This window comes from Temnothorax longispinosus, chromosome 6, assembly GCF_030848805.1.
Source record: "Temnothorax longispinosus isolate EJ_2023e chromosome 6, Tlon_JGU_v1, whole genome shotgun sequence".
Taxonomy (NCBI): Eukaryota; Metazoa; Arthropoda; class Insecta; order Hymenoptera; family Formicidae; genus Temnothorax; species Temnothorax longispinosus.
Genome location: NC_092363.1, coordinates 4,765,263 through 4,785,543, shown reverse-complemented (window position 1 = coordinate 4,785,543; position 20,281 = coordinate 4,765,263). Strand labels below are relative to the sequence as shown.

The 20,281-nt window shown below is 42.3% G+C and overlaps 1 protein-coding gene across 3 annotated transcripts in view; it reads left to right on the top strand.

Annotated features, from left to right (window-relative positions):
• LOC139814637 (uncharacterized) overlaps positions 1-19,427 on the top strand; it is a 67,573-nt gene extending 48,146 nt beyond the window's left edge. For 2 of the 3 annotated variants that reach the window (XM_071781059.1, XM_071781061.1), the window contains 4 exons: positions 6,625-6,876; positions 16,232-16,347; positions 17,067-17,400; positions 17,640-19,427. In XM_071781059.1, coding sequence (XP_071637160.1) covers positions 6,844-6,876; positions 16,232-16,347; positions 17,067-17,400; positions 17,640-17,861 — 705 coding nt within the window. In that variant the 5' untranslated portion in view covers positions 6,625-6,843 and the 3' untranslated portion in view covers positions 17,862-19,427. Of the gene's footprint in view, positions 1-5,532; positions 6,090-6,624; positions 6,877-16,231; positions 16,348-17,066; positions 17,401-17,639 lie in introns of those variants that run through there. The other variant, XM_071781062.1, reaches the window with a different exon arrangement.
• Positions 19,428-20,281: the final 854 nt, after the last annotated feature.

Sequence of the window (20,281 nt, the reverse complement as noted above, 5' to 3'; positions counted from 1 at the left end):
CTGTGCGACAGTGGACGTAGGTGCTTCTTTTGCACGACACGCATCCAAGTTCCAGATTTGTCGCCGCGTTCGCTGATATATCGGGTGAACGAATTGCGAGCGGCTGATTCACATGTAAAGACTCACAATCAGTTCGACAAAATCATCGCGGATGATAAACAGTATCATATTGTCACAAAATTATTAAATATTTGCATCATCACACCGTCTTGCATAGATTGTTGCTCTATGTTTAAATATTATTCGTCGCTGAAATATCTGAACGTTTTTAAAATTAATGATGAAATGGAAAGTCTTAAATTAGAGGTGCGTACATTCATCGTTCGCGATCAAGGTCACTGCGCCGTCGTTATGGAAACACGAATTTCAGGTTTTCGTCAAAAAACTTACAATTGCTTAATACATAATAAATACGGAGCATCGGCTTTGTCGGTGTCACTTTAATTGGCGTTGGCGACTGGAAACCAGTCTTCTTGCCGGGCTCGGTTCATCCAGTGATACCTCAGTCGGGGCAAGTTCTCTGAGGGCCATTCAGAAATGATATCATGAATGAGCTTCGTTCGTTTTGAATAAAACTTCTCGGCAAATCTTTCTGTCGCGGAATATCCGAGACGATCCATCGTGCTTAATATTATAAAGCCGGTTTTGAAAAGGCGAGCCTATTTTTGTCAATATATTTATGAATATCCTGTGAAAATGAACTTCGACTTTTAAGCAGGATTTATTTGTATCATTATCAATTATTTACCATCTGAAATGTAAAGTCGTTTATTAGCAAGCTGTCGTCATTACAAAACAGTTATGTCACCCAAATTTAACGAAAGTTAAATTTAAATTCGCTTCCGCGGCGGTCGCTGCTTCTCGTAAACATTCGTGAAACTGTAATTATGCAGAATCAGCACGGATTTACGCGACAGTCACCTGAGTGCATTTATTAATTATGCGTTAGCCACGAGGAAACCATTCTCAAGAGACATGCTCGAGTATGTAAGTCATGAGCGATAGGCGCTTAACGGATTTGATGATTAGCTCCGACCGCGTTAGTCTCGCTTTACAATTCTTCCTGTGGGCGTTTACACCCGGTAGTTGTCAAACCGCCACCTACAACCTACCGCTTCCTACGGTCGATTAAATATATTGGATACTTGACCTCTGTCGTCTGAATTGAAACAAATTTGTATCACGACAAACTCGATTAACGACTGCATCACATGCAGATATATTTTCTTTTTTCAGGTATTATATTCTTTATTTGTCAGAAAAACGCGTTTTATGTAAAAATCGAGGTCTTTATCTCGCTCTCGTTTCCTTATTCAATGCTCTTTACTCATGCACAATATATCTGTAATCATTTATTGAATGTCCTCCGCGATTTTCTTGTAATAAAATGTACATAAACTTTGCTGATATAATTGCTCATAATATTCACATGTTTTAATATATTCCCGCGTGTAATCGGCGACAGTCGCGAATATGATAATAAAACCGTGCGAAATATCGCAATATCCAATCGCATCGGCAAAGAAATATGAATCGCACCGCAAATTGATCTTATTTTCATACCTAATCATACATGTCTATACATATTACGTCTAGTAGATAAGTCAGCCAGCTCCATTCACTATTTTTTCCCAAAGATTTTTCCGAGAGCGGATAGGTGTCGGTATATTGACCAGATGTCGATCTAGACAATTTACTGAAGTCGTTGGAATATATTAAACAATATTGACCGTTCACATTTTCATAGATTTTATTTTGACGTGATATATCAACGGCGAATATTATATGTTGAATGAGCGTAACGAGATATGTCGATATCTCATATGAATTATACTAAATTGTAACGAGCAAAAAGAACTGTTGTTCAATAATTAGATGTGTTTCTGCGAGATTCATGACGTATATTTCCGTCTATTATATTTTTAAATGATTAACGAAGTTATAATGAGTATCATAAGGAAAACTGCTGCAAAAAAAAGACGTAACAGAGATAATCGATCTCATTTGGAATCAAGGACGAGATTGCAGATTGCGTCGGCAGCAAGAAAGTTAAGAATCATGAACGATGACGTTTTCTCACACGGAAAAAGCTCGCGCGGAGTTCACGCGGACCCTACCAGACTTTAACGAGTGCGGTTGCACGTCTCGGCGTTTCATTATTTATCCCACAAGAACGCGACTGTCGGTGTAAATTAAAGATCGCGGATTCGTTAAGGCGGATTCGTCATGTGGGCGGAAAGAATGGTAACGTCAAGGGGCTCGTAAAGAGAATATATCGCGACGGCGCGAAATGCGTGAGCTGTTGGGAATAAAATCGCGCCAAATGACGTTCAACTTTCATTTTCAGATTCTCGCGAAATATATTTAATTCCCGATCAGTCGCGATTATAAAAGATTCGTTCGATCTACTCTTAATCTCTTGTTGGACGGAGTATATATACGAATATAGGCAACTTTTTCAAAAGCCAGTCTCTCTCTTTCTCTCTCACTCACTCACTCACTCACTCACTCACTCACTCACTCACTCAGTCAGTCTTTCACTCATTCAATTACCAATCTGACTGCTCGCGCTTATTATACGATCAGCATTCTCCTCGCCAAGGGGACGACATATGTAGTAATTACCGCGAAAGTTAATGGTAATAAACTAATGACAGCTCGAGAGGTAGAAGGCGCCGGTTAACCTGGCTTAACGCATTCTCCACCATGTTTTTATCGCGATGTAGCTAGGCGCCGCCGTCGATAAGTGACTCAATGCAAACCCTGGCGGCGGCGGCGGCTCCGCCTCTACTAAATGCCAATGGGCTTCTATGTACTTCGTATTTATCGATGCGTTACGCAGCGATTTATAGCGATACAAAATCCCGATCATACGTCACGCATATTCATTCGGGTGAAATTCTCGCGACAGTGCAATAATCTGAATTGTGCGTGTTTCGCTTATCGCGTCGGTTAAAGTCCTGTACAACTGTAGCGTCATCTTACAAAATCGTATCGCGAGCGATTCTTACATAATTACGTACCTTACCGTATCGCTTATACCTTGTTATAATCGATCGAAAAAAATTGCAACCGTTATATAGGTTTACTCGTGTTTAACTATCGATCGGAATACAATAATCGTGATTTGATCAGCTCGGCGGGATATTAATGCTTAACGGCGATCCAGACCGGGATAATCACGCGATAATCAGCAATAAACCATTGAGAATACTCATGCAGGCCAAATTACCAGGATTGCAAGTCACCGCGCAAGAATTATACGTCTCGTTCATTACTCGTAAACGATGCCGTAATTAAACCACAAGCCTACGTCGTGCCCGTGTCTTCGAGAGCAGACCGATTGACTGTTTATCTTGCGGCATCGGGATCGTTAATATACAAGTACATCGATCGACGGAGATTGCGCATCCGGCTCGACGGGGTTCATTTGACGGACCTTAATCGTACGCGTGCTCGAGAAACAAACGAAATGAAGGATAGAGAGGGCAAGAGCAAAAACGGAGGGGCGAGAGAAAGTCGATGTTGTTTTCACGTGGGTGGACAACGTGGTTATCAGATATAGGGATTGGTCACGCTTTCTACTAAAAATTTACTTCCCGCTGCAACGATCAGCGACGAGCACCGTCCACCACGTGACATTGATCTTCGGGGTTAAGTCCGCGGCTGCTTCCTGGTAGAAATCCCGTTTGATAATCGAAGAAACTGTCGCGACAATACAGTTATTGTACCATATTATCATAGGAATGATATTAGGATTTGTTCGGGTGATTTATTGAGGATTTAGTGGATTATATCTACTTCTTCTCTTGCCTCTTTCTCTTTCTCTTTCTCTCGTAGGATTTTAAATCTTTAATGTCAATTGTAAATCTTTAATCAATTGTAAATAAAACCTATATTCGACTATAGAGCGTTTGCTCCAAGTTTTCAATAACACTTCACTAATAATGTTATCATATTATTATTATTTTTATCTTTATAGCTTCGAGAATATTCTAACTCGCGCATAAAATTGCAATGGAACGGTCGTGTCCGTCGATAGTTCGCGACAGCGATTGGCCGTAAATCTACGATGCGTTGCTTGAACGGTGGCGCATGATAATCCTAGCGCGCTAAAGCCCGTTCGGTTATTGTTAATCGGCGCGAGATCGGTTGCACGTGTGCCGTCACGTTCCGGTAGGTACACGCAAGTACACGCACGAGAACGATGCGCGAATCGCGCAGGAATGCAGGGCCGACCGAATTCCGCGTATCCCGCCGATAGTCCGCGATAATATGCGCATTCGGTGACGAAACAAGAATTACGTCCCTCCTTTTATTGCGTCTCTCTCTACCCCCGCCTTACCGGGGAAACACCATGATAAGAAATGGTGACACATTTCACCAACCGGTGCCCGAGCATCTTATCAAACAAATTCCACGCGCTGTGACTCACTGGCAACGATACCTATCCCATGTGTACTACATCTCCACCATGCTGTGTCGGCGCAATAATCCGAAATTATAACCTTAATCCGCTTACGATTACCGCGGCACTACACCGAGCCGGTCGCTTTCATCGATCTCCGAACTCCGCCTACTGGAATCGAATCGAATGGATGCCACTATTTTGATGATCAGCGGAAGGAGGACACCCGGGCGGATCGCCTCGCCAGCTCCATAATTATTCATAATTATGTTTCATAACGTGCCGCGGTAGGTTTGACTTCTAATAATAAAAATTGATAGATAATTTTATATAGTCTACGAAATTTTTGGGTAATTTTTTATACATAGTTAATTTTACTTCTTTAGACTTATTGCAAAAAAAGAGATTATTGGTAATACATTTCAAAACAACTTTGTTTCATTCTTTACACTTTGTATACGGAATGCGTTCAGTTAATCTAGACTCAAGTGACTTGATCAAGGATTAAGCATTGAAAACACCGTCTTTTCCTAAGTCTTTTTCCCGGGTCTCAGAGACCGACACGATCGGATCGACCTCGGCATTTCGTTTGGAATTAATTTGCGACGAGTGAGGAAACGCGCGATTGCAGACGGGACCTCGTTTCTAGTCGAATCACCTCGCCCGATCTCTCGAGGGATCCACTGAGACTCGTGGGACCCCACACTCCCCACAGAGTCGGTGGCGACGGTTTTCCTTCACATTGCGTCGGCTATCGAAGCAGTTAGTTCCATTTCATTCGCTCGGAACGGCGAACGCGCGCACGCGTGAAGTCCCGTCCATTACGGCACGGTGAGAAGGCGTGTTTCCACCGTGTGAGAGGCGTCGCGACTTCCAGACGGGGACCAATCGATGATTTCTCGAGAGTCATTAACTCACATAACGAATGATGCCAAGACAGCGTCGATGTCGATACCGCCATACTGTTATACATGGCGTTCGTACGCCTCATCTTTATCAATCAGAATTTATGCGATTGCGGAATTATCGGGATTTAGACAACAGGCAGGATTATCACTCACTTCGCAGTTTATTATATGTTAATCAATGGTGCGATAGTCAGAGCCTGGCGTACAGCATAAATAAATAAGATAAGGAATGATGTAGATAGCGTAAAAGAAAAAAAAGGGAAAGTTTGTTAAGCCTCTCACGCGAGAAACGTTTGTTAAGCCTCTCACAAGGGAATATATTCCTGTCCGGTAGGTCAGTAACACGTTGCTGAAACGTAATCGCCTGAATCGTCAGAGACAAGTGAGCACAAGATAAGATATCGATTCGCAGCATCGTTGCGATAGAGTGACGAAACGTAGATGACGCCCGCACCTTGTACATTTGCACGAAACGCCAGCACGTTCAGCCTCGTTAACTTTATCGGCAAATCTTGAATATCGGGTCCAGTTGGCTGAGACACGTCGCGGTGAACGCGTCGTCCGCTCTCGATTCGGTTGCGACTCGTCGTCTTGTTCGCGCAATTATAGCTCGTGATTTTTGTGAATAAGGATTTACCGAAGAATCGAGTCGTCTTCGAGTTTCAGTCGTAATATATAAAAATTCGCGCGTTTAGAATTGATCCGCATGAAGATCTCGAACAGGTTTAGAACGACGAGTTGCTTTAAAATTTGCCGGAGATCTTGTGCGAAAGGTGAGAATGTCTGATTCTGATAAAGAAACGGCCGTGATAAAAAAGAAACGCGCGAAAAAGTAAATTGGATTGTCATTCATAGAAGATGTTCTCGCATTTAATGGGTCTGTTTTGCTAAACTGGATGCACGCTGTACTAGTTTAAAGTCTTTTTTATTCCACATGGAAGGAAAAAGATAAACTCTGAACTAGTGCAGCCCGTTCAGCAATAGAAAACAGACCGCTATTATATGGAGTACAGTTATGGACTAGTTCATAATATTGTCAAAAAACAAAAATAATCGTTTAGACAAAAAGATAATCGAAAATTGAATCAGTCTCAACAAGATATTATAAAATCTATTTTAACAGTTCAAAATTCAATTCGAATCGCATCACCGAAGCTAATAATAGTGTTGTGACTGCGAAGCGAAAATAATCGATCACAAGCACTGATAAATATTTTGGACGGAGCGATGATCTGGCGATGATTATCTCATCGCGATTAGCGGCAACGTAAGAGGCCAGTAATATATATTTATCAATTGTGTCGACAGATCGGCGGCGCGGTAGCCATGTCATCGTCGGATCGGCACGGCGGATCATCACGAGAAATCGGCGTGGAGCCGGGAGAAAACCATCGTCGTCGGCCCGATATACTTAGGGCCGCCGAGTAACGCCGGCAGCCGGGGGATCGGTAAACCGAAGGATCGATACGAGCGGATCGATCCACCAGCTCGCAACCTACGGCCTCCTTGCTGGCCTGGCCAGCTACTATGCGAATTGAAGCTCTCATTACCCTCGTCGCGGTAAGTCCCAATTGTAGGATAAACGTTTGACGAATTGTCACTTGTGCATTTAAACCCGATAGATTTGACTCTGAAGCTTTTTCAGTGCCACGTGTTTAGAGAATTATACACACACGTATACAAGAAAATTAATGACTAATTTGAAAACTTGGAAAATTTAGATAACAAGAAAAATGTACTTGGAAATTACATTCAATTTGGCGTCATACAAGTGTCTCGTTAAATTATCTTTCGGAGAGAGTCAGTCGAAACCTGTTCGAACACTCAGAATGTTAACAGTAGCCTCTTAATAAAATCCTCCGCCATGTGCCTGTTGCGTGCGGAGTGCATAAGGTCACCCATAATTACCAACGTGTACGAGCCCCCGTACGATTGATGCAACAATCGACGAGCCTGCACGTCCCTGGCGTTGCATTGTACCGGATGAGCGAGCAGCGAAACAATAATTACAATGTCCAGTAACTACGTAACGATCGTAAAGTACCGCCCGCCGCGTGCGTTATTAGCATATTATTGAGATAGCGGGGTGCGCACACGCGGACCGCCAATAGAGCTGTAGACGTCTCACGTTTTTCTCTCTCAACCGCTGTCACCATTACGTCGATAAACTTTTAGGATTACGACGCGGATCGCGCGCTTCATTCTCTCTTCCATTTTTTTTCCGTTTCTCATCCACACTGAAAAAAAAATTTTTTAATATTTAAAAAGCCTTACTTGAATACTCCTAACAACATATTTACTTAATATAATCATCACTTAATTTAAGTAAAGATATCTAATTCTAAATAAATATGTGATTATATTAAGTAAATATGTTGTTAGGAGTATTCAAGTAAGGCTTTTTAAATATTAAAAAAATTTTTTTTCAGTGCACATTTTGTCACAGCCGGACGTCCTAGTCGCGTTTTCCCACAGCTGACTTTCGGTATAGTTGTCATCTCGTTTAAATGCGTCAATTCGCGTTGGAATCTCTTTAATAATAGGTATATTCGAAGCGAGGCTGCCGATCTATTAGGCGGAACATAAATTTTTGACGAGAAATCGTAGATATTCACTTGTACTTGTAAGCATATTTATTAAATATTGATAATTTCAGATGAAACGACCAATTTAAAAGCTATATTTCGTTCAGAAATTTAAATAAATCGCGTTATAGAATCTTCGTTCGATTACACCGATCGACATCGCGATTATAGCGCTCGTAAGACCGCACGCGGACCGCACCCAGGATCGGCTAGCGATTCTGCAATGTCGGGAAGAGAGATCAACATCCCTATCCGGGGACGTCGCGCATACCGGTGTTATCTACATAACATTACGGGCTGATGACGTACAGATACACGAGACCGGCGGCGATCTTCGCGACGTTACTATGCCCGTGATATTGATAAATGATAATCATTGGTGCATCGCTGCTGCACCGATAATTTAATAATGGTAGATTAGTGGCGCACGCACACGCGCGTAAAGCGGCCGGACCAGCCTCTCACGGCGGCATTACTATGCTAATCGGTCTGCATCGGCGCCGATGCCTTCAATAAATAATCCTCTTAACGCGACGTTAAACAGGGGGATGCAGCCTATATGCCGCGCGTATCCCAGCGATGTGACGACGATGCATCGACGACGAGTCTCCGACGATTTGTGCGAATGTCGGATGCTGCCGCTATGCGATGAAGATACCGTCGATTTTTCGGAGAGCGAGATCTTCAATGTATTCCCGATATCGCCTCGGATCATCATAAATGTTACGTCGGCGCGTCGTCGACTACATCGGGCGTGAGACAGCGGAACTTTAAGAGCACGCGTTTAAATTCCCACAAAAATGCGCTTATTACAGTCCAATTTATTCCAAGAGCAAAAACAAGAAATCTCAGTATCAAGAAATCTTAAGTTTTCGATCTTTGGACCGTAAAGTATATACGAAGTCTTAAAGTACAACAAATATATTTTTAGCAGAGCGTCATTTCGAACGCGGAGTTATCCATTGATGGTGAAGTCATTGCAAATAACCGAAGAATGACTGTATGGAAACAGTTCTTGGTTTGTTTGATCGATACGCGTCTGCACGGGTTGATTTCCAACGAGATCGAATGCTGACCGCGATTAGCATTGGCATATCGATTTCAAAGCCGCCGGTCAGTCTCCTTCGTTGAATCATCTATTCATGACCGATGGCGAGTAGGTAGAAGCAAAATTTCACGCTTTGTCGCTGATATAATACACAAGAAAAGCTAAAATCAACGATTGGCGGCGGACCAAACCAGAAACAATGCGTAACTTCGCCGTCGCATCTGGCTTTTACGCAAATGCTAATGCGTCGGGGGAGTGCATTAAAGCAACTCGTAAACTTTCGTAAACTTTCGAACCTAATTCGTACGCTAATTGGATGGCTCTGGTATAAATTATAATATTTGTCGACAATTTTTCTGATCATAATAAATGATTATAATCAGAAAAATTATGGTTTGCCTCTATTTTAGACGGTTCATATCGAATCTTTGGTAGAGTAGCACAGTAATAAAAAACAGAAAACTGCGATGTTTATTTGCATATATAGAATTTGCATAAGTTGCTCACCAATTCGGCGCGATGCTCCAGCTGCCCACGAGCGCTTCGCAAGAAGATATTGTCGAATGGACGCCTTCTCCTATTACCGCATGGGTTCGTCGTGGTCTGTAATTTAAAATAATTTGGAAATAACATATTACGAATCGTAACTGTAGTTAGGCATATAATATAAAAGGGGTTGGGTCTCTCTAAAAGCCGCGTGGCTCGCTCTGTGCTTTCGCGCGAATGATTTAGTGAGTCGTCGTGGGTGTATTTCGCCGTCGGGGCGTCGTCTTCCAGTAGTTCTTTTTTTCGTACGGTCTAACTTGATACACGATCGCGCGGCGCAGCAGAAGAAAGTACCAACGAGAAGGACGTTAACCGCGAATGGAGTCGATGTTCGTTAAGTCGGTTCCATACCGGCCAACGCACTACGAGAAACGTAGAAGAAGAAAAAAACGTCGCGCTTCCTCGTTTTCCCAATTAACATTCTACCCGTCCCGACATACCAAACAACCGCGACGCCGCGCTGCCACGCCGAGGACAGGTGTCTCGCGGTGGGACATAGGTACTTGTTTTACGGAAACCGTCGTCACGTCTGTCGGATTCCCGCTTTAATGGCGACTTTGCGACACTCGCGGAGACATTGACAAAAAATTTATGACGCTTCCCCGCTTCAGACCGATTCCGCTCCGATCTGTCGGATAACACTCGGCTGGCCATCTGTGAAATCTCACGTATAATGAGCGGGTCGTCATTAATTTGCCGCGTCAAGGGGTAGGAGGAGAGAGAGTCCTGCGGTCTCACGCGCGAGAGCGTACGCGCGTAACCGTACGCACGATTACGCGTCGTGCGCGCCACACGCACGCACGTACGCACGCACGTTATACGCACGCAGGGCACGAAACGGCAAGGCGACTAACCAAATATTTATACACGTCAATCATAACACATGGCGAAGCATTCGCTGTCTAAACAGTCCGCGGTGCCCTTCCGTGCGAGCCACTTCGCCGTTGGCCGCTCATTATGCCGGCGCGGCGGCACGCTGGAGGACCTTTCATTGCTCCTTACCTATCTCTAACAGGCACTCGATAGTTGCCGTTTGTCATGCGCTCCACGATGTTTGCCTTTCCACGGGGGAAAAAAATCACATCGCGCTCGTTCGACTCGCGCGTCGCGCGCGCCGATATATGTGCGCGGTATTAAACTATTGTGGATATACTCCCGTCGTGCTTTTCCCTTAGTTGAATGACCGAAATCAGAAAGACGAATCGCGTGTGAGAGATTCAAATCGTTGCCACGAGTTTGTCGTTTCGAGAGTGACAAAGTGACACTCGCTCGACTAATTTTATCAGAAAATATAAAAAATCGATATGCGAGATATAGTTAGTGGATGTGTATATATATCAAGCGTTATTATATAACGCAGATATCATATAAAGTATGTAGAGGATTGCAAGCCGGAGCGGTGCAACGAAATGCAACGGAATTGGCAAAAATCGAGTGGACGCGGGCCGAGGGTCGAGTGACTCTCACAAAACGTTCGATAAATGGCGGGACGACGGTGTTGAAACCACCTTTGGCACTTTGCAATAAGCCGGGAGTGCCTCCGGTCCTTATAAACGCACAAAGACTATGCTAATGATACGAGCGTTGCATTGACGGCTGGGTAAATACGAGCCGCTGGCTACGAGTCCTGCCGCAAGTTTATCGTGTAAACTGCTGTTAATGATTGCCAGCAAAGGCGAACCGGCCGTTTTCAGCGCGTTGCTATTTTAGTGGCTCGAGTTTAATTTAACGTTGTCGCTATCCGATCATTTAAATTATCCGGAAGCATAATACCGGATAATTATCGAATGTCGTCAACGCGTGAAGATCGTCTAAAGAGTCATTAGCAGCGATTTCCCTCTCAACGGGAATGACAGGTATTTGTCGCGAATTAACGAAGAGAATTAAATTTTTTGCAATAAGTTCAAGATTTTCGTTTTTTTTTTTCTAAAGGAAGGAGCACGGTGTTCATCGAATTTGTTCGTACTTCAACTTCTATTCGAAACATCAAGTATACTATCCCCGTTTGTAACGTTTAACGTTAGTCGAACAGGCAATAAAATCTTGTCGGAATGCGATTCGTGGGTCGTTACGAGCGCGTAAAAGTCGAAAACACGCGGTGCGTGTGCCAAAGCGCGTGCTCTTCTTCGGACATACTAATCTGAATGAATGGAGTAGTAAAGTTGTGGAAAAGTTTTTCTACGAGAGAGATGAATCAATTATATGCAGAGTTGTCTTAAAGCAATATGTCTTTTACGAAGCGAGAGTGACAGTCAACTTCTTTTTCACCCTCTTTCTATCCTCGACAAAAATCTTTTTAGTAAGATAGATAATTTAAAAAATGAGAAATTATATATAGAAGCAATTAGTAGGTTTTTAAAAAGTATTTTTTTGCATTTTTAATTAAACAAAATAACTTAATATTTAGACTTCAAATCTGTTCTTCTTTTTCTTTTTTACTTTTGCACCTACTTTTCTTCAACTTCACTGCATTATTTTTAAAAGCTCATGTGTATGAATGTGGATGATGTCTAGTGTTCGCAATGTGTTGACATCGGGTCCGTGGGTTCGCTAAATCCAAATGACTGTGGATCAGTCATCCCTGCGGGAGGATTTAGTGACATTTTCTCAATCGTTAAGACATAATACGTCCCATGTGCATGCATATATCATTGCCGCCCGCGCCTTATTGCGGAGTCTTGCATATCCGAGTGCGATTAAAACCAAGTAGGACGGGATATTTTTCTGTGCATTTCAAAAGAGAGTCTTTCGTCATTCATCGCCACACGGGATTGATATTCAACTCGCGATGGCTTATTAACGATATACAATATCTCATTATTTATGACGGAGCGGGACATCGGAGCACGGACGGCGGGCGCCTTTGCGGGCGCACAATGTAATCGTGGTAATTTCTGCGAACGGGAAACCGTACCTCGGGTGCTCGAGGAGGCCCATAAATTATTGCCACACGTTCCACCAATCGCTGCACCCGCGATGCTCGCGATGAAAAATCTCGCGGCCAATAGCGGGAGAGAGAATGCCCGCTGGATTATGCTTGCACGCGTAACTGCCGCCTCCAGTCGCGCAAGTGCACGGTAGAAGGATCGCGGATTTTTATCGGGGGCGGCAGTTTGCTGCCGTCGCGATTTTCTGCGCTGTATACGCATACCTTTACGACCCCGCGTTCACCGCGTTTCGCATTAAATATCGTTCTTGTTATCGATATTTGCGAACGCGTGTTTTACGATTCGGTAACCTCGTATTTCTAGCGTGCATGCCTTTTAAATATAATAACACCTTTGCGCCTAGATCTCTCGCGGTGTATACCCTGGTAAATCTCGCTGCCGGTCTCGACAGTGGCGATAAATAACGCGCGCCGATTACGCTATTGGGACTTGACATTAAAATGCTGGAGTTGTAATTAAATGTTTACTCACGTTTCGTTGCAGGGATTAATAATCTCGCGTGATAAACGCGCCTGTGAATTAAAAAAATCCCTTTTTTTTTAAGGTTCTAAAAGTAGACGAGGTAAGAAGTACAGCGGTAAAATATAAAATTGAACATGACGCAAACAAAATTCCCTCAAATCTTCAGAATTTCGATCAAAATTCTCTGCTGACGCAATTACACCGCGTGACATGTCCTTTCGACACATTCTTCTTTTCCAAAAGTCTTATGAGTTTGTAAACACACTTCCAGATGACACATTAGCATTGCCTAGTGGTAATCGCCGATGATTTTGCGTGTATACGCATACGAGAGATCGATCGTCATCGATCTTTTAGACCGGTGACTCGCGAGCGAACAGAGAATAGGATTCGGAGCGAGCGTCAACACGACCCACGTGGCGCGCGCGCGCGGAGACATAAACACGTCGGCCGATAAACCGCGGCCTCACAATATACCGGTCCTCTCTCGGGGTTCCTCGAATCTGTTATCGGTATACCCGAGGTATATCGTAGGTATACGGTATATCGCAGGGCCCCTCGAATGCATTCCAGGAGGCATGAGATACGAAGCGGAGAACTAGTCGGCCCCTGGTGGGTCCGACCGCCGCCGCCGCCGCCGCCGCCGCCGGTATGTAGCGTCATCGCCAATGCGTTATGGGACTCTAATTGCGCCACAAATTATTTTCCGCCGCTTCCACGTGGGAGGGACGGTATTTCCTCCTCCGTTGAGATACACCGTGACGGCGTAGATAAGGATGAAAAAAGGTATAAAGTATTACTTTATCGCTACGTCGAGTAAGTTTTAAGTAACTTTTGGAATTAGATGTCATTAGTGTCGGTATTATCAGCGCGGTATCAGTGTAATTAATACGATCGTAATTAATTACACTGATATAACGTGATGTAACGTATCTCTAGCAATTACATGATTAGCCTTTTCTGAATATTTACTGGATATTTTGACAATCGTGTGAATAGCGAGAAGGGAGAATCTTATTAATAATAATGATTACTTATCGATACAAAGTAATAAATAAATTTCTTTAAATAAAAAATATATCTGGTCAATTTTCGAAACACAAAAAAGAAAGAATTAAAATGTACATAAATTACAATTACTTCAATGAAAGTGACAAGAGTCGGAGAACGTAAAGAAGTCATAAAAACGTCCTCACTTAATTTTACCGTCACGTGGTGACTTATAACGAAATAGTTCGCACTTTCATCCGGCGGTCAGTATACGAATCTTCTGTATACACGCGTGATGCAATACTCGTAAATGTAGAACGAGTTTGCAATTCAAGTGCCGTAGCTCACGCGGCTCTTACGCGGCGCGGACAGCCGCCGCAGCGGTAAATCTTTATCCACCGAGGGGGATTGATAATGATCGGGGCAGGCAGTGGTGAAGTGTCAGACTGTCATTAGTTAAAAATTGCTAAGACGAACGATGATTGCCCGGGAGTGGAGCGAACGGGATTACGAAAGCACGCTCGGGCCTGCCGAAATATATCCGGGATTATCTCGAGACCCCGAGAAACGACCGGCTAATTTCGACTTTCGCGAAAGTGCCTCTCGCTCGCGCTCAGGCACGGTCCCGGGCAGTTTCATTATCGCGAGGGAAGGGAGAGAAGAATTCGCGGGCGCTAATTGACGTTTTCTTGGCCCGGGCGCAACCGCGATGCTTAACTTAACGTTTCTTTAGGAGCGTCGCCGTGAAATCTCGCGTTTCGTGTGCGAGAGATAATTTCGTATCGTGCGTTAGCACACAGTTAGCATACAGTTTATTGCACATACCGGTTACTTATCCAATCTTAATACAAATGTTAATAACTGGACCCTCTCATTGGCGCTCGCGTATACGATCGCGCAATTTGGCCGCAGTGGGGCAATAATCGTTTGATATTTCGCTTCAGCCAGCAATTAACGCTAAGTGTCATTAAGTTATGCCGCAATGTCCGCCATCGCGCCACCGGCTACATCTCTATACGATTAAAATCGCGCTGCTAGTGAGAGAATTCCTTCCCCGTTCGGCTGATGCAAGAATCCGATAAAGATCGCGGAGAGCGCGATGTGTGGTCTCGCGTGTGTGAATATCCGTTTAATCCCAACGCGCGGTCTTCTGCCCAATGCGAGTTCCTCGTATGGGGGGCGCCCGCCGCTTATAGTTAACCGTTCATCCGGAGGAATGGCTTAATTAAACGTCGGCGATGCCGGCTATATCGCGTTGTCTCGCTCATATATGTAATCGCCGAGAAGCTTTCGCTTGACCCTTTGATAGTGTTCCGTAATTATGTGAGAGATAAGTGTCGTCGATAATAATGCACAGCTCTCTCTATTGCTATAAATTAGAATCTGATCTGTGATAATATAGGTATGATGCTTTTTTTCGCTCAAATTTAGCCGCGGAATTCATTTGCGATATATTTGCAATGTAAGGTATCTCCTTTTTTGGATCGTTCCGTATTTTCTTATCAATACCACTTTTTTCGTGGGTATAATAAACAACCATAAATATTACATCTTATGTGCATCTCGAGAACCTTTCCGTTTTTGGAGGAAAAAAAAAAGGTTTAAGTTCATTTCGGTGAATGAAGCAGGTTCCGCGTGCTTTCTGTGTGGTGACGAGTTATACGGCGCAATTAAATCGAAAGTGTGGTGTACCGCGAGAAAGAGGCACGCTCATATTAACAAGCGACGGCGGCAGCAGCGGCGGCGGCGGCGCCGCCGCGCCGTGAGGCCTGTTTTGCATAAAAATTATAAGCCGAATTAATGTTTTCACCTTCACGTAAGCTCACACGTACACCGCGCTCGTTCACGTGTGCTCGCGGATTCGGGCGATGCGTGACTAACGCCGTGCTTTATTGCACGCGTTGTACCAATCTCCGACGCCCTGTCCAGTACTTTCTCACGCGCGATCCTTCACCGCGATATTATTATCGATGCAATTCTAATCTGACAATTCATCGTATTGTAAAGGCATGTAGCATTAGTCTCTGTCAGGTATGACAGAGTTGTTTACATCGCGCCACGTCAAAATAGCACGCTCGTGGCCTTAAAACACGCAATACTTTCTGCGATAGAAATTATATTTATTCGTTCGCTATAAGTGCGCCAATTTTTACAATGTTATATATAAAAATTTAATGATTCCTTGCATTAGACATTAGATGCAATCAATCCTTAATCACAGCGACGATTAGGAAGTTTTCTAGGTATTTTATGTTTTCAACTTGTAAATTTGATGAAAAAAATTATGTTAGACATGCGAGCGAATAATTTAAGCATTCTCGTGATTTTTGTTGCAGGTGGTTTGGCTGACCGCAGTCCTGTGCCCGCGGCTTACTGCCGCCAACAATCTAACTTTATCCTCCTCTCGAAGCCCCAAGGAACATTTTTTTCACGGAGAACATATCTCTGACTTGTGAGTAAATTAAAATGTGACGGAATAATAAAAACTTAATTAGAGAAAATTATTATAGATCGAATTAGATCGAGCATAGCAAACTTGATAACTTGATCTAAATTAAAATGAATCTTTTTTAACATTTTAAGTTCAAAGCCTTGTACTAAAATGTATATTTATCCATCTGTACTACGTTATTTTTGATAATCATGGCTCATTTAACATATTTGCAAATGATTTATTGCACGTTGCATATAGATATTCACTTGATCAGTCGCGCGAAGTTTGCTATCTTTATTATTCGCTGGTGTGCATAAAATGCTAATAATGTATATGAAACGGAGTAAGATATCATGTCCCGCGGAACTTTTTTAAACCGCTACAACATTCTACAGCGTAATTTAGATACGAGCTATTAGCGCGATCAGAACGGGAGGAATATCGGGGTTTCCTTCGGTGACAAGTTGAATCCGATTTAAATTCAACAGGGGGCACATTGCGTAGTCGAAGCGTGTTTTTATTATTTTTTACATACATTTTAAATCACCTGTTAACACGACGATCGTATGCGCGATTAGACAACGGTTAGAATTAAATCCGAAAGTTCCGTGAATGCATCTGCCTGCACTCACGAAAAACATTAGTCGAGTGAAAATATGTTTGATTGGAAAATGGTGTCGATTAAAAGCAAGAGTCGATTAAAACAGAAGAATCATTTGCCGTGTTGCAATTCGCAGGGCAGAGCCACTGGAGGAGCCGCACAAGCAGAACACGTATCGGGACATGCAGATGATCCTGCGTAAGGAAGGGGGCAAGGACGGCCTTGAACCCGTTGAGTGCTGTCCTTCGGTTTTGGAAATGGTGCAACCGCTCGGCGGTCGAACTCGAGAAGACATGTACGTCTCACTCTATCAGGATGGCGAGAACATCCAGAGGTTCTACGAGTACTCCTGCAGGGCGGACGTTCTTAACAAGCCGTGCAGGTTCGCCGACCGGAAGCTTAGCAACCAGTCCAGATGCGTGCAAAAGTACTCGTTCTCGTACGCTATCGTCCAGACTCCTGGATCGGAGGTATGATCGCGAAACGTCAAGATTCTGTCGTCATTCCGCCATCAAGAGTAGTATTTTTTTTTTTTTTTTTTAAGGAGATTATACATATATTCTTTCGATCGCGATATCTTTCGCGTTTATCAGTCTATTTAAAAAAAACTTCGTGTAGCGCCGGAAAATTATGAAGTCTAATAATCGAGCGAAATTATCCAGAAATATTAATTATTGTACTAATTGTCGTCCAAATTGGAATGGAGCAGCACAGAAGGCACCACCACAGGGAACACCATCGCTTTCCCGCGTTTTCCGGTAACACCGTGAGTGGATCCGGATGGACGTTGGACTACATCAGGGTGCGGAGCGGCTGCAGCTGCGAGGTCATGCCGAAGCCAAGGAAGAAGAAAATCACGGCGAGCAAGGCGAGGAGAGCGAAGAGCAAACAGCGCCAACCAAGGGACCAAGAGCCGGACTTTGAGACGTGAAAGTGTCCTTATGATTCGCGTCCTAATGACAGTACATTGTGCAGTAATTGTGTTGCGACTGACAGGAGAATGCGCGTGCGAATGTGAGATTATGTACGCGAGACGTGGGGGACGTGCGCGCGAAGAATATTACTAATCGTCGGACGCAATGAAAACGTTACCAACGATCATATCATCGATTTTTCTGATGACAATTACATAATGATAATTTATTAGACATTATTCGCGGGCGTGGAACGCGTCGTTACGTGAATGGCGCGTTTGACGTCGATCAATCGATTTGTACTCTCCTTGGTGCTTCATTTACAAATAACTTTCTTAGCGTATTTTAAATATTTCTCCCTATTTATTACCAATTACTTTAGTAGGAAATTTTCGCGAATTAAACACAGGTATGATTCGTCAAATTTCATCAAATTATTCGAATTCAAATTATTTTTTATTTTGAAGTTACGATCTTACAGTAGCAAACTGATCGTTCACGAGTAAATAAAGAACTTTCATAATGATCAACTGATATCGCGATTAACTCAAGAACAGTATTTCAAGATAATAATATATTGAGATAATTTCATTGGTTCTCTTAATAAAATAGGCGTGTGTCTCGATGCGCATTAATTTAATGCTTTAGTTTAATTAAATCTAATTTTCATTTTACCGGCGGCCAGTTTTCATTCTGTACTTTTACGTGTATATTATAAATTTGTATGTACCCGGTAGCTTGCGAGAGTTCTAATAAAATATATGGTATTTCGATTAATTAGGATCTAACTCATTGTATCTATATCTAGATCTGCGAGGCACATTGTGGTTCAATAACGAGGATGCGAATCATAGTATTACTAAAATATATTTAATTAAAATTGTAAAGTATATATTTTATATATTTAACTAATACGATTCGGCTTAGGAAACATTGACTAGATGAGTAAAACGTGCCAACCGGGGTGCCAACAGCCATGACAATTATTAATAAATCTGACTATCGTAAGAAATGCGGAAAAATACTTATATAAAACCATTAGATTAAGTTCTTTTCACTGCGCGAATTTTCATTGCACGTCGATACGATGCGTATAAATAAAAAATATGTTATATATTAATGGTTAAAATATTTCTTTTATTTTTCTCTCTTAATTTCTTGCACCGCGCAATGATAAGTTTGATCAATCCTAACGTTACTGCGATGTGCAATGCAGATTTGTGGAGAACTGTATTTTTAATTTACATGTACGCAAAATAACTATTATTAGCGCGTTAATTCTCAGAAATCGTAAATGCTGCTGCTGTACATAACTCCGCGGGAAATAAGGAATTTGCTGTTTTATGTCACGATGTCTACGTACGTTTCATAATATTAACAAGCTTTTTTTTTAATTACCTTTTTGACATATACTTCTTCGCCATAACTGCCGTATTAATAATGACGTATTAATTTTTTTAATGACTTCCAGATAATATTTTTGTTGTATTATACGTAACGTTGTAAACATGCGGACATGTTTTCTGTATCGCCGTGTAAACATTGTACATAAACGTCATTAATACACTTGTTATAAAATCTGATTCAACAATATATCTGACTTTCCACGACATACGATTCCTTTCGAGTAAGAGAAAATCAAGATATATATAGAAAATAAATTTTTAATAAATTTTTTGTCGAACACATACCTGGAAATGAGATTTTTCGATGCATGTCGGCGAGAAACAGCACAGTCGCAGATTTTCTATTAAGCACAATAGACGCGCGCCTTACTATTAAAAGAATTTATAAATTAAATAACATGGAAGGCCTTGAATTACCAAACTCTGCCACTAATACTTTTCGCGAAACTATCGACACTACGCTCTTATTTTTTCGCTATAATTCTTAGAAATTTGAAGTAATTCGGATATGATAAGATTGTTGTAACCGTAGCAATTGCAACATTAATCGCACTGATTTCGTGTTTTTAATTGACAGAACAACCATTAGTACCATTACTTTATTGCATATTCCAATTAAGACACAAATAGAAAGCCGATTTCACAGTCTCCGATTAACTTGATCTTTCTATTAAACTCACTCTTCGTCTCTTTCTAATGCCCATTTCTACCAATGTAGATTAACTTCTAATCTCGGTTTAACTTACTTTCTATCTTTTTCTAACTTTTAGAACTAGGAAAAGATGATAGGTAAGTTAAACCAAGATCAAAATTAACCTGCGTTGACAGAAATGGACATAAGGGGGACAGTTAGAAAGAGATGCAGAGTGAGTTTAATCGGAGGATCAAATTAATCGGAGACTGTGAAATCGGCTCATAATCTTAAATGTAATATTAGATACAGATTTTTAATTATTACATACATATATACCGCAATAATAATATTAACTACAGGATTATTGTGTTCTTAATTTACAAAGCAGCTACAAGCA